Here is a 13,731-nt window from a genome sequence, read left to right on the forward strand (position 1 = left end):
ACCATCATTTGTGTGTACATATGTGTGAGTGTGAGGGTAGAGGCCTGAGGTTGACATTGGGCATCTTCCTCTGTCACTCTCCATCCACCTGAAGGGACATTACTGGACCTGGGACTCACTGATTCAGCTAGACTGGCAGGCCAATGAGCTGCCGGAATCTGCTGTTTCTACCCGCTCACTTCAGCAGTGTTGGGTGGTGGAGGTACACACCTTTAATTCCAGCCCTTGGGAGGCAGAGGCAGAATCAGGCGGATCTCCGTGAGTTCGAGGCCAGCCTGGGTTACAAAGTGAGTTTCAGGACAGGCTCCAAAGCTACACAGAGAAACCCTGTCTTAAAAAACAAACAAGCAAACCAAAGATGTGTTCCCCTATGCTGGCATTTATGTGGGTGATGGGAATCTGACTTCAGGCCCTCTTGTTTGCCTAGCAAACACTTTACTCCCACAGCCTTCTTTTCTTTGATTTTGAGACAGGGTCTTGCTTTGTAGCTCAAGCTGACTTTGGATTCACTATGTAGCCCAGGCTAGAGCTGGGCTCTTAATCCACTTGTCTCAGCCTCCTAAATGTTGGGGTTATAGGCAGGCACCATCACAGATAGTTCATATGGCTCTTTTCTTAGTTAAAAACAAAAATCAGGAACATTTGCTAGTTTAGAGGAAGAACCATATACAGTAATGTGCTAAGTGAACAGATGGGGAAGTGTTCAGGCATGCCTGGGTACGTCAGGGAAGGAGTCCGGGAAGAGGTGACGCCTGGGCTCCAGCTTGAGGAGGAGTGGGACTGACCAGGAAAGATCCATCAGGCAGACAGAGCAGCTTATAAAACGTCAAAAAGAGAGAAAATGCACTGGACCATGCCAATGACAAAATGTGGTGCCAGTTGCTGGATTATGTTTGCATAGTAGTGGGGGCTGATAGCAGAATATGGACCTGGGGAAGTAGATACATGCAACTCACACAGAAGCCTGCACTGTCCAGCTCCATAAGCCAGCTGCCATCTCCTCTGGAGCAGGCAAAGGTAGATAAACAAGGCTGCCGCACATTTTAATCCAGCTTTCTTTTTATGGGTTACGGAGAAGGAATTGGAATTCTGCTGGCAGAATTGTGTGTGTGTGTGTGTGTGTGTGTGTGTGTTCCCGCGTGCGCGCGCACGCGCACGCGCTCACTCGCTGATGGTTTGTGGGCGGTTTCCATCGTGGGGCCCAGAATCTTTCAGGAGGCTGGTCTGGCCTGGGCCATGGGGTGGGCAGGTCTGCCTTCACCCCTTGCCCTGCCTCTCTCTTCTCTTCAGATACCTGGTGGAAATGGTGGTGCTGCAGATACCGCTGCTGTGGAGGAGGCTGTGACCCCGGTGGGAACGGAGGAGGTGGCTGCTGGTGCTGGGGGTACTGCTGGGTACGGGTAGGAGGGTTGTCTGACAGCTTCCGGTTCATCAAAGGTCGGATTTCTTCTACATTTCCACTTGGGTGAGGGCCTCCCTGGGACCTCCTGTCCAGGCTGTTGCTCCAGTGACCCTGGAGAAGAGAACAGGGGCTCCAGATTCATCCTTCCCCTAGACTTCCCGTCCCTGTCCCTGTTCTGGCAGGAACTGTGTGGTGGTGGTAAGCCTTGAAGGAGACCTAAGGTTTGGACCTTAGGTTTGTTGTCAAAGGGGGTTTCTGCATTCTCAAGTCTTCCCTAATTCGTGAGTTCTGGCCTCTGGTTGACAATTTCCATTTGGTCTAACCATTTCCGTGTGGTCTCCACTCAATCCATTCCTACTGTGTTTGTTTTTCTCTCTGTAATTAAGTTTAAATATTCTACTTCACAGGCAGAAAGGGAGAGGTGACTTGAAAAGGACCCATGTGCTTTGAGGAAGTCAATGCTCCCTTCTGAGCCACCAGCTGATTTGAAGGCTGGATTCTACAATCATCAGAGCAGAGTGTGTTCCCACCCAGAGCACACAAAAGTGGAGAAGAAAAAAACAACCCCAAAGGTCAACTGAGATCCTGTGGATTATTTATCTACAAGACAAACAACCCGCATGTTGCCAAACTGCTGGATACCCTGCCCTCTGGATGGCCCTACTCTTGACTTTACATAGTCTGGAGCTGTCGTTTATAGCCTGGTGACGCGGACTCAAGACAGCAACATTCTGGCAGAGCCATGAAAAACAGGCCTGATGTCCCATGAACCAGGAAGGAACTAGGTCTCTCTGCTTCATATTGTAACAGCTCGTGAACCAGAAATACTATTGTTATTTTTATTTAACAAACAATTACATAGAAACTCGGGCTCAGTATATGCTCACACTGTACAAATATTAACTCATTTAATCCAGTTTAAAGGAAACTTTATACTGTCTCTCTTATCTCTGAGCCCTGAATCCTAGAGAGTGAATACTTCTTTCCATTTCCTGGTTAAAATAAGCCACAAGAGCTCCGCTGACCTTTGTTTGCTGAACTTCTGTGTGCTCTGGATGGGAACACCCACCCTCCTCTCTGATGATTCTTGCATCCCAGCCTTGAAAACAGCTGGTGGCTTAGAAGGGCAGGTTGACTTCCCCAAAGCACACGTGTCCTTTTCAATCACTTTTCCCCGGGGTTCCAGCTATGCTAGTGCATGCTTCTTTCTTTATTACACCTCTCTCTCTCTCTCTCTCTCTCTCTCTCTCTCTCTCTCTCTCTCTCTCTCAAGATAGGGTTTCAAGACAGCCCTGGCTGTCCTGCAACTCACTCTGTAGACCAGGCTGGCCTCAAACTCACAGAGATCTACCTCCTCCGCCTCCTGAGGGCTGGGATTGAGGGACTGTGCCATCACCGCCCCGCTTATTGCACGTATCCCTTACAGCCATGCTCTTTTCCTTGAGAAGCAGTTTATACTTTGTAGGTGTGCCCATGTGCACACGTGTGTGTGTGTGTGGATTCCCCTGTGGGAAGCTGATTATCGCGTCTTTGGTGCCTGCCTGCCATGCACCAGATTCTGTGGCAGGGGCTGTGATTATGCCACTCGGTCGTCACAAGGGTCCAGTGAGGGAGCGACTATTGTACTTTCCATGCCAAGATGAGATGTTTGTTTGTTTGTATGTTTGATTTGGCAGGGGTTGGGGTGGGGGACAGTGTCTTGCTTGCCCCAACCGTCCTAGCATTTGCTATGTAGCCCAGGCTGGCCTTGAACTTGCAATCTTCCTGCTTCTACGTCCTAAGTGCTGGGTACTGTCATGTACTACCACACCCAGCTTAAAAAAAAATGTTCTTTGGGGAAAAAAGGGTATTTTATTTGGGATATATGCCTGTATATATGTATGTCACGTGTGTTCAGGTGCTCAAGGAGGCCTGAAGAGGGCATCAGATCCACTGAACCTAGTATTAGTGGTGGTTGGGAGGCCCCTGACATGAGGCTGAGAACTAAACTCAGGTCTTCTGGAAGAGCAGTAGGTGCGCTTAACTCCCAAGTCACCACTACAGGCCTCAGAAAGTGCTCTGTACTTGCTTAGGTGACATAGGTAGTTAGGAATGAAGTGGGATTAAACCTGTGCATCCCTGTGCTCCTGGAGGTCATCAGGAAACTGCCTGGTGCTTTAGTCTTGGCCTCTAGGCTACTCTCTAGTACTGCTGTCTGTCACCCTGACCCTTGAGCAGCTCCTGGGCTGGGCTGAAAGCAGTGAAGTAAGATCCACGAATCATTGATCAGCAGCCCCTCCAATGTGAGCTAACATATATAGTACATTTGTAGCTTGATTAGGAGTGAGGGAAGAGATGGGGGACATTAGATTATCTTACCCTCACAACCCCCTCTTTACGCTGTCTCAAGGGATGAGGAAGCATGATCTGAGAGTCCTCCAAAACCACACAGCTAGGAAGTGATCAGCTGGATTAAATGTGAGATCTGACTTCAGATCAGAATATCATTCTTTTGGGAGGGGGTGATTTACACAGGAATTCAGGCTGCCTGAAATCCCTGGCCTGGAGTCTGTGTGGACCTGAGGCATACCTGATCTTCTTTGGTTCCATCCCGAAGGAAGATCTGCTTCTGTTTGGAGATGGAAGTCGTCCTGTAATAGTCCACCAGCTTATTTAGAGATGGGAACTTCTCAGTCCACAGAAAGTAATTGCCCTTGTTGTCTCTCATGACTTTGAAGTGCTGAACATCGTCCTCGTGCCTGGGGATCAAGCAAACTCAGTGGTGACCATGTCTCCGCTGGGTGGTTGTTTGCAGCCAGAGATGAAGTTTGTTTGAGCAGGCATTGTATGAACATTTTGGCGGGGGTAGGAGGAGACATAAACAAACCTGTGTCCTACCCAGGTAGGGAACCAATGACAGAAGAAAGTAAAGATTCCGCACAAGCGGTGAACAAGTGAATTTAACCGTGGCAACTTATGGTACCACTGACAACATTCAAGCAGCTCCGCCACAGAAAGTGTTTCTTTTCCCCAGTCACTGTTAACTGCCTCCACATCTTGAGGTGGTGGTGGGGAGTGGGCCTTGTGATCTCCTCCCCATTCCATGATGAAACATTACTGGGCCCATCTTGTGTGGGTCTCACGTGGGTGATCACAACTGTTGGACGCTCAAGAGGGCCATGGCCATGGCACGCTATCCAACAGCTGCTCACTCTACAGCAGCAGGAGAAACAGATACGGGCACCCTGAACCAAGCTCTAGTAGCAGGCCTGTGGGAGGGATTATCAGCAGAAGACTGGGTGAGTATGCTGACTGCTTCTAGAACCTTCACTACCATTCTGGATCAAGTGGCCAGGCACATCTGTACTGGGTTTGCAGAAATCAGATTTTAGCCATCTGAAAACAAGGGGAGGGAGAGGTTTTACCATCAGCTCTGGACTCACTCCACAGCCAAGTCATCTTTCTTGGTTATAAAGCTTTGGTTTCAGGGGTGGCACACGCCTTTAAGCCTAGCACCCAGGAGACAGAGGCAGGTAGATCTCCGTGAGTTCAAGGCCAGCCTGGTCTACAGTGTGAGTTATAAGACAGCCAGATTATACAGAGAGACCCTGTCTTGAAAAACAAAATAAAACAAAAAATTAAATAAAGTAAAGGATCTCCCCCCCCCCAAAACAGACCTGCATTTACATGTTGCAGGTGCATCAATATTAGTGCTGTCAAAGGCCGGTTCCAGCAGAAAAGTCAAGAGTTGACAAGGGCTTTGGAGAGCAGAGATTCATCTGAAGGTTAGTGGGGGCTTCTTAGAGATGGATTTAGGGGTCTGGGTTGGAGGGAACAGAAATTCTGGGCCTTTATTCTCATCTTTTATTTGGGCTCTGCTCCTAGACAAGGGAAGTCAAAGATAGTATAGTCACTTCTTGCCCAACTGATTTGGGGTGGAAACTGACACATGGTCATTACTGCTGGTCTTCCCCAGGAGTCTGGGCACTAATCATGGCTTTTCTTTAAGATCTGGTATCACCACTCATAGAGAAGGAAGAATTACTTGTGTGTAATACGTTTTCAATCAGTCCCTCTCAGCAATCACAACAAACATCATGTTGCTGCTTGACAAAACACCTATCCGTATACACATAACTTTACAGAAAAAGGAAAAAAATAAATATAAAATAGGCTTGATTGATAAGGTTCATTAATAGACAAATTTCACTAATGAAGATCCAGTGAGTTTAGAATTTGATATTAAATAATATTGGCTTGAGCTAATATTTGTGATTGCCCAAGTTATGAAGAAGTTTTAGTTCAGGAAAATTAGGAGTGTAGGGCTAGTGACATGGCTCTGTGGGTGTGGTGTTTGAATGGGAATGGCCCCCAGAGGCTCATATATTTAAATACTTAGTCACCAGTGAGTGGCACTATTTGATAGGATTAGGAGGTGTGGCCATGTTGAAGGAAGTGCGTCACTGGAGGTGGGCTTTGAGGTTTCAAAAGCTCATCCCAAGCCCAGTGTCTCTCTCTCTCTCTCTCTCTCTCTCTCTCTCTCTCTCTCTCTCTCTCTCTCTCTCTGCCTGCAGATAAGGATACAGCTCTCAACTACTTCTCCAGCACCATCTGCCTGTATGCTGCCATGCTTCCTGCCATGACAATAAAGGACTAAACCTCTGAAACTGTAAACAACCCCCTATTAAATGCCTTCTTTTCTAAGAGTTGCCTAGGTCATGGTGTCTCTTCACAGCAATAGAACAGTGACTAAGACAGCAGGTAAAGGTGCCTGTCATTGAACTTGATGCCCTAAGTTCAGTCCCTGGGGCCCACATGGTAGAAGGAGTTCTGACCTTCACATATGCATAGATAGCCCTCAGCCACCACATACATACATATGCACACACACTAAATAAATACATTCTTTACATTTTAGCAAGGAGTCAAGGTTGGTGATATTTGCGAGCATGCTTGAGGTGCACATGCCTATAGATGGCTGGCCCATCATTTATTAGTCCCTCCTACCTACTTGTTAAAGATCCTTCCTCTCTAAATAACAAAGCAGCTATGGTTTATCACAAGAGATAAGATTTCTGCACAGGAAGCAATAAAGCCTCACACCTTTTGAAACCCATCAGCGAATGCAGGGCACCAGGCAGGAGGTGTGTCCTGCGCAGGCTCCAGCCTCCTCCTCTGCTAGGAGCTGCAGTTCATGTACTTTAGTCGGGCGGTCATCAAGTCTGACCTGCAGCCTTTGACACGATGACCACACTCACTGAGTTCTCACTGGGGTTTCTCAGTGTAGGTCTGTGTCATGTCCTTGCCTGGACTGAGTCACTTCCTATAAGAGTTACAGTGTCACAGTTCCTTCTGATTCCCTCACCAAGGGCTTCCCTCAACTTGGCCCTGCTCGTCTCAGTTTTGCTTTGCCAGGACCTTGCTGTGTGAGAGCAGCCTGGCTCTGCCCAGCGGCTTCCCACAGCAGTGACTGGGGATTTCTGCTTTTCTCTCTCTTCAGCCCTCTATTGACAGAAACAGGAAGGTCAAGGTTTTGACTTCCAGACAGACAGTTAAGTGGATGTTCCTTTCCCTTCTCCCTCCCTTCCTTCCACAGATACTCCTTGACACCTATAGACTGTGCTCTGGTCAGGGCACACATATAAAGCAGAATGACTTGCTTTCTGGAACTATCTGGGCCAGATAGACCTTCTCCACATGGTTCTTAACATGTAGTTCTGGCTGTCCTGGAACTTACTCTGTAGACCAGGCTGGCCTTGAACTCACAGAGATCCACCTGCCTCCTGAGTGCTGGGATTAAAGGTGTGTATCCCCACTACTACACTACTACATCACTGAACAGAAATCAGTGTATGGAGGAGTTGAGGACACACGTTCTGGGGAGGAAACAGTAACATAGTTAAAGGGATGCCACCAGGTTTCTGATCACCGGGTAACCTCCCAGCTTCAGCAGGGGCAACCTGAGAAGGGTCAAGGTGGGCTTCAGAGTACCCAGTACCTGACAGAGATGGAGAAGTCTCCTGGGGAGCTCTGGCTGGCCCTGATGATGAAGAACCCAATTTCCTTGCCCATGAGTAAGTTCTCTGCTTGATGTCGAGAGAGGCCTTCATGGAACCACCTGTAGCAAGAGGGCAAAAGAGTTCTCTGAGACACATGCTGGTGGTGGGGAAGGAGAAGGGACATGGAAAAGAGGTGACTCAAGGGAGGAGGCCAGGGGCCTTGACTCCGAGTTTGCAGCACTCAGTCTAAAACCTAGCGAAGGCACTCCTCAGCTCTTGGGGAAGCAATGGGCCACTGCTTTGGACTTGCTCTCCTTCCTTCCTTCCTTCCCTCCTGAAATTTCTCTTTAGCTTGTAAAACTTGAATCCTGGAAGTCTGCTGCTGCAGAGCAAAATGAGGTCATGTGGGAGTGACTCCCCGCGGGATGCAGCCACCTGCCACAAGGAAATGACAGCAGAGGAGTGGATGTATGGGAAAGAAAGGGCCGCTGCAGGCATGGAGGCAGGGCTCCAGGCCAAGATATAGACAAGACTGAGCACCCACTCCCTTCCCGAGAAGTCAGAGGCAGGGCACTTTCCCCCAAACACATTCGGACAGTTCCAGCTCAGGGATTCAGGCTGTTTGGGCTAACATGGGAGCTTCAGGGGCTTTGACTGCTGTGTGTCCAGCAGAAACTGCCAAGTGTCCAGGAAATCTTGCCTACACTTGGAGATAAGAAAGTCTAACAGCGGCTCCAGACAGCTTCTTCGACTCTTTGGTGAGCCAATCCCTGTGCTCTGAGGTCATCCCCTACAAAAATCCAGGCTGGAAATGTCTTTACTGGGGAAACAGAAATGGAAGAGAAACCAAATTTCCCAGAGCACAGTCAGGGTGGCAGTGGTTGGAATGTCAAAAAAAAAAAAAAAAAAAAAAAATCAAACACACCAGGTAAGGGGAACAGCGGCTGCAGTTGCTGGCAGGAGATCACAAACTCCTCTCGATGCTAGAATGAGGGTTTCCATTACAGCTGGCGGAGGTGGGACCCCATCAAACTGCTTCTACTCTAATTGCTGCCATCAGAAGGCTAATTAATGCCCACGTCCCTTCAGGACAAATGCACGGCAGGCCTCAGCTTCCGACTCCTTTGTGCCTTATAGAATTTGAGATCCTCGACTCTGGACCCAGCTAGCAGGAGGGACACTCTTCTTCCAGACCTGAGCAACGGCAGATGGTGGTGCTCAGAGGGCCTGAAGCCTGGGGTTTCTGGTGTTTTCTACCTCTTCAGGGCTGAACAGTTGACTGCCACATGTAGAAAACACACACTGACAGGAGGTGGAGGCCAGTGTGCTCCGCGGCAGGAAAGATTTTAGCAGAGGCAACAGGCAGGTAGGAATGTTTAAGAAAGCTACATTCTCTGACTAGAATTAGCAAGGGATTTTTTTTTTAAGATTTCCAAAAATTTACATACATTTTGTATCAGACATAGGAGGCCAGGGTTTCAAGCTTCCTTGTTATTCAAAGCTACTCTTTCACTTATTTGATATTTCTTATTATTTGTTCTTTTTTCTGGTTTGAATTAGTTAATTAATTACTTTGAAATAGGGTATATCTATACAACCCTGGACATTCTGAAATAAACTAGACTGGCTTTGAATTTAGAGATCCACCTGCCTCTGTCTCCTAGAGTACTGGAATTAAAGGCATGCGCCACCATGGCCGTGCAATCTGATAGCATTTATTGACTCTCTTGGAACTCATGGGACCATTTTCTTGGTGCTAGGAACACAGTGGAGAACAGGACAGACAAGCGACTTCACTCTCAGGGAACTGACATTCTAGGTGGCTCCGGAGACACAGGATAAATAACAGAATAATCAAAATGGCATGCCTGGGGATTGCGAGCCAGGAGAGAAAACAATGAAGTGGACAGGATGCTGGGGTGGGAAGTCCTTTGAAATGGTCAGGGGAGACGGCCCCATCAGCAAAGTACTTGCTTTGAAAGTGCGACAACCTGACTCTGATCTTCAGCACCCATGTAAAAGCCCAGTGTCGTGATGTGCCCCTGTCATTCCAGAACTGGGGAGGCTGATACGGGAAGGTCCCTGAGGCACACTGGCTAGCCAGCTTAACCTAACTGTCCTGTCTCAAAAGAAGTTAATGATATTCCTACAGGTGACACATAAGGTTGTCCTCTGGCCTCCACATGCATCCATAATCTCTCTCTCTCTCTCTCTCTCTCTCTCTCTCTCTCTCTCTCTCTCTCTCTCTCTCTCTCTCTCTCTCACACACACACACACACACACACACCCCTATTGGAAAAAAATGGTAATAAGAAAGGCTTACTGGGGAAGGGTGGGGGTGAGGAGGACCTAGCAAAGGAGACGGAAGAGAAGCAGCTAGGGCCCTGGAGGACCAAGAGGAGGGGGCCAGACCAAGAGGCACTGCGGATGTCACAGAGGATGCTGCACCGGTGGGAAGGAGGTCCTATCATGCCGAGAGGACAGCTGAGAAAGTACTGCAGCAATGTGCAGCTGGCTGGGACCTTGCTGACAGGAGTCCTAGAGGAGCCATGGGGATGGACAGGTGGAGTTGGAAACAGGGAATGCAAACGCTTTTGAAGAAACGAAAGGAAAACTGGAAGGGGTTGGAACCAGCAGTTTCTTGGTTTTGTTCCTCATTTGTATATCTCACTGAAGACGTGCGCGATTGCCGCAAGCCTGTTGGTTGACAGGAACGCTCCAGCGGAGGGACAGAAAATAGATGGGAGGAAAGGGGATATCTCTACTGGAGGCAGGACAGCTGCATCCGAATGTGGCTGCAGGAGGTGCTGGTCCAGTGCAAGAGGTCCCGAGGGAGAGGGAGGGACCAAAGGAGCTTCTCTTTTGGTGCTCCTTGCCCCTACACACACACCTGGGAGGAAGGTGGCAGAGCTGAGAGGTGGGGGGAGAGTCACTGGCATGCAGTGGCCACCTAACAGATTATAGAGGCACTAAGGGCGTATTGGAAGTCAGTGGTCAAACTTTTGGTTCAACCGTCTCTCCTGGGTCATGGAAAGTGACACCCGGTTAGAGTCATCAATACTACTACGATGTTTTTACAAAGGCTAGACTCTTGAGGCTAGACCCTGGCTCTAAGACAAGATTAGATTTCTATCTAACCCTTGTGGTCAATTCTTGAGACAAACACAGCCCAATCTCAGTGTTTCACTTCCTCTTTCTGGAGGGAATCTCCCTTCCCCCTCCCCTCTCTCTGACTGGGGTGAACAAGCAGAGACTGTTTGGGATCCCTGCTTAGGGTGGAACACACGGTAGGCAATCACGGAGAAGAGCTATGCAGAAATGGCTTCTGAAATGGGATGTCCAACAGCGCCCCCTGTGGAATTCTTGGAGGTTCTGTCACTGCGTTCATTATAGGTGATTTTTAACTTAGGAGTTCATTTTTTTATATAATTTTTTTAAATAGGCGATCCATGCATGCGGTGTAAACCTCAGAAGGGACTGTGATGCCATGCCGATAAATCTTCCTCCCACCCTGGCCTTCTGCTGTGAGGTTCTGGAGGCTGGAGAGGGAGATCTCCAGAGGCAGCCATTTCTGACAGTTCCTTGGGTATGCATGGATAATTTTAGTGACGACTGAAAAAGTAAGGGGAGCATGTGTGGGTAGACCCAGCTTGGCAGGCTGGAAATACTTACTCAGGAAACTGGATATCTATAAAATTCTTAGGCACATATCCTTCTTGGCTTCCGAGCTCCGCCTTGAGCCACTCCTCTTGGTTGCTTAGTATCTGGGGGGGGGGGGGGCAAAGGACAGTGATGAGAGGACACAAAGGGACTGCAGGGCAAAGAGGAGGAACGAGCCTAAGGGACTGGATAGGACATCCGCTCTAAGGCTTAGCAGGGAAGGAGGGAGCACCACGGGTTAACTCTCTGGTTATTTGGCTTTTTTTACTCCATTAATTTTCTCCATTCAAGGCCACTTACTCAGGTCACCCCATCATAGCTCAGACTGAGCACTCAGACTCTGCCCTGAATCCTTTCTTACAATTTTAGTTTTTTGCATTTATTTATTTATGTGCGTGCACGTATCTGTGTGTGTGTCCACAGCATGTCTATTGGAGTCAGAAGACAGCTTTTGGTGGCCTTCTCCTTCCTTGTGGGTCCCAGGCAGGGGTTGAAGTCACTTCCTGAGCTGTCTCATCAGCCTCTACTTCATCAGTTGATTTTCATGTAGCCCAAGCTGGCCTGGCACTCACTGTAGAGAATGGCTTTGAACTCCTGATTGTCCTGCTTCTACCTTCAAAGTACTAGGATTATAAAGGTAGACCACTAGGATTATAGAGGTAGACCACCATGCCTGACCAAAGATTTATTTTTAACAAGGAGATTAAAACTTAGATATCTAAGCGAGACTAGCTTTCTAAACTATAATGTTTATATTTCCATTTTGAATTTTGAAAATGGTTGGGATAGGACTCACCGTACTTGGTATGACAGTACAGGTGTGGTATCTTGTGCCTGTCATCTCAACACTCAGGAAGGTGGATTCCTGTCAGTTGGAGGCAAGCCTGAGCTATGTAATAGTGCATTCCAGGTCACAGAGTGAGAACCTGAGGGGGGGGGTTCTCCACAGAGACACTTTGGGGATGCTTTCTATAAACTCAGAATCAGATCCTGAACGAAGTCAAGAGTTCTGTCTCCTTACTACAGGACCCTTCTTGACTACTACCCACATGTGGTCACCTGCCTTGGTCACTCAGATTACTCAGCAGACGTGACTGTCTGTGTTCATTGATTTCAGAAAACGAGACACCTTGAAAGTCTTTGCTATCTCCACTGATCTCCTCTGGGAATGTTTCTAAAGGACGTGGGCCTAGACTGGAATAGTGGCTCTGCCCAAGGGTGGCCACGTAAGAGACTGGGAAACCCGTGGCAGTGGAAAGTCGCTGGAGTCTCTGACAGCCCCTCTCCTGCTCCTGACCTGAAGGAATATTAACTCTTTGCTATGGCTTAAGTCATAGTCCCGTTCTTGTAGTCGAACATGTTCTTTTTTTATGGGTGGAGATGCCAGGGTGGGGGTCAGGGGGAGAACAGAGGGAAGATGGGAAAGACGGGAGAGGCCTTTCCAGACAATGCAATGAGCTGATTAGATCAAACGTGATGACTGAGGAACCGCTTCTGGGGTGCATCCTTGGAGTTCAGTGTCTTCACTCGAGCTGGGGTTTAGCTGGGGGAAGTTAGAAGAACAGGGCCTTGCGGCTCGTGGTTGAAGATTCTGGATTTCCATCTTCAGATTTATAGAGAACCCCCCAAACGATTTTAAGCCAGGAAATGACAGTGAGAACGAGAGTGAAAGAGGACTTTTGAGGATGAGCTGGGGGTGGGGTACAACCAGGGGAGGAACAGAAGGAAGATGGGTGTCGCCCACCAGGTAAGGGATGATGGGGTCTGAGCTAAGAAGAGGCAAGGACCTAGTTCGGAGGATTCGAGGAAGTAAAATCAGGCAGGGTTTTGTAACCATTTGGGGTAGCTGAGCGAGAAGGGGATTCTGGGAAAACTTTGGATTTCTAGCTTGGGAGACTGAGTGGGTGGTGATGTCTTTACTGAAATAGAGAGGAGAAGGAGGAGCAGGAGGGACTTGTGGGCTTCAGCTTGTGGTGGGTGAATTCCAGCTGAATTCTTCACTGAGAAAAACTCAGTGAGCTGTGGATGTATTTACTGGACGTAGGAGAGCTGGGGACTGGTGCCTGGGGTTTCTGAGAGTTATCCAGAAGGGGTAGGACTGGAAGTCCTGAGTCCCTTGGATTTCTCTCTTCCATAGCAAAAGCCAATTTTTCTTCCTTCCTTCCTTCCTTCCTTCCTTCCTTCCTTCCTTCCTTCCTTCCTTCCTTCCTTCCTTGCTTCCTTCCTTCCTTCTGTTGACAGGGTTTCACATACCCTAAGCTGGCCTCCTGATCCCTATGCAGCTGATGGTGGTCCTGAATTTCTAATATTTCTGCCTCTATCCTCAGTGTTCTGAGATTATAGGCAAACATCACCACACCCAGCTGTGCTGGGAATAGTCTCCAGGGCTTCCTACATGCTAGGTAAACTCTTTACCAGTTGAGCCACACCCCCAGGCCTAGGCTCTACTTATTTTATTTTATTTTTCTCTTTTGAAACAGGGGCTTACTATGTAGACCTGGATGCCCTGGAATTCACTGTGGAGACCAGACTGGTCTTGACCTCGCAGAGATCATCTTGCCTTTGCCTCCCAAGAGCTGGCATTAAAAGTGTGCACCATCATGCCTGGCATTGCATTACTGCTAAAAAGTGGAAAAAAAGGGGCCATGCCATCATGTTTGGAACAAAAAAACCTGGTTTCACCAGGTGGTG

At 48.4% G+C, this 13,731-nt stretch overlaps 1 protein-coding gene across 1 annotated transcript in view; it reads right to left on the bottom strand.

Moving 5' to 3' along the window:
* The window catches only part of Grap2 (GRB2 related adaptor protein 2), a 72,691-nt gene that overhangs the window by 2,042 nt on the left and 56,918 nt on the right, over nt 1–13,731 (bottom strand). Inside the window, exons 3-6 of the mRNA XM_038342518.2 lie at nt 11,053–11,144; nt 7,380–7,499; nt 3,972–4,140; nt 1,295–1,513 (exon numbers count right to left, since the gene is read on the bottom strand). Of these exons, the coding sequence (XP_038198446.1) occupies nt 1,295–1,513; nt 3,972–4,140; nt 7,380–7,499; nt 11,053–11,144 (600 nt within the window). The remainder of the gene's footprint in view (nt 1–1,294; nt 1,514–3,971; nt 4,141–7,379; nt 7,500–11,052; nt 11,145–13,731) is intronic.

This window comes from Arvicola amphibius, chromosome 9 (genome assembly GCF_903992535.2).
Source record: "Arvicola amphibius chromosome 9, mArvAmp1.2, whole genome shotgun sequence".
NCBI lineage: Eukaryota > Metazoa > Chordata > Mammalia > Rodentia > Cricetidae > Arvicola > Arvicola amphibius.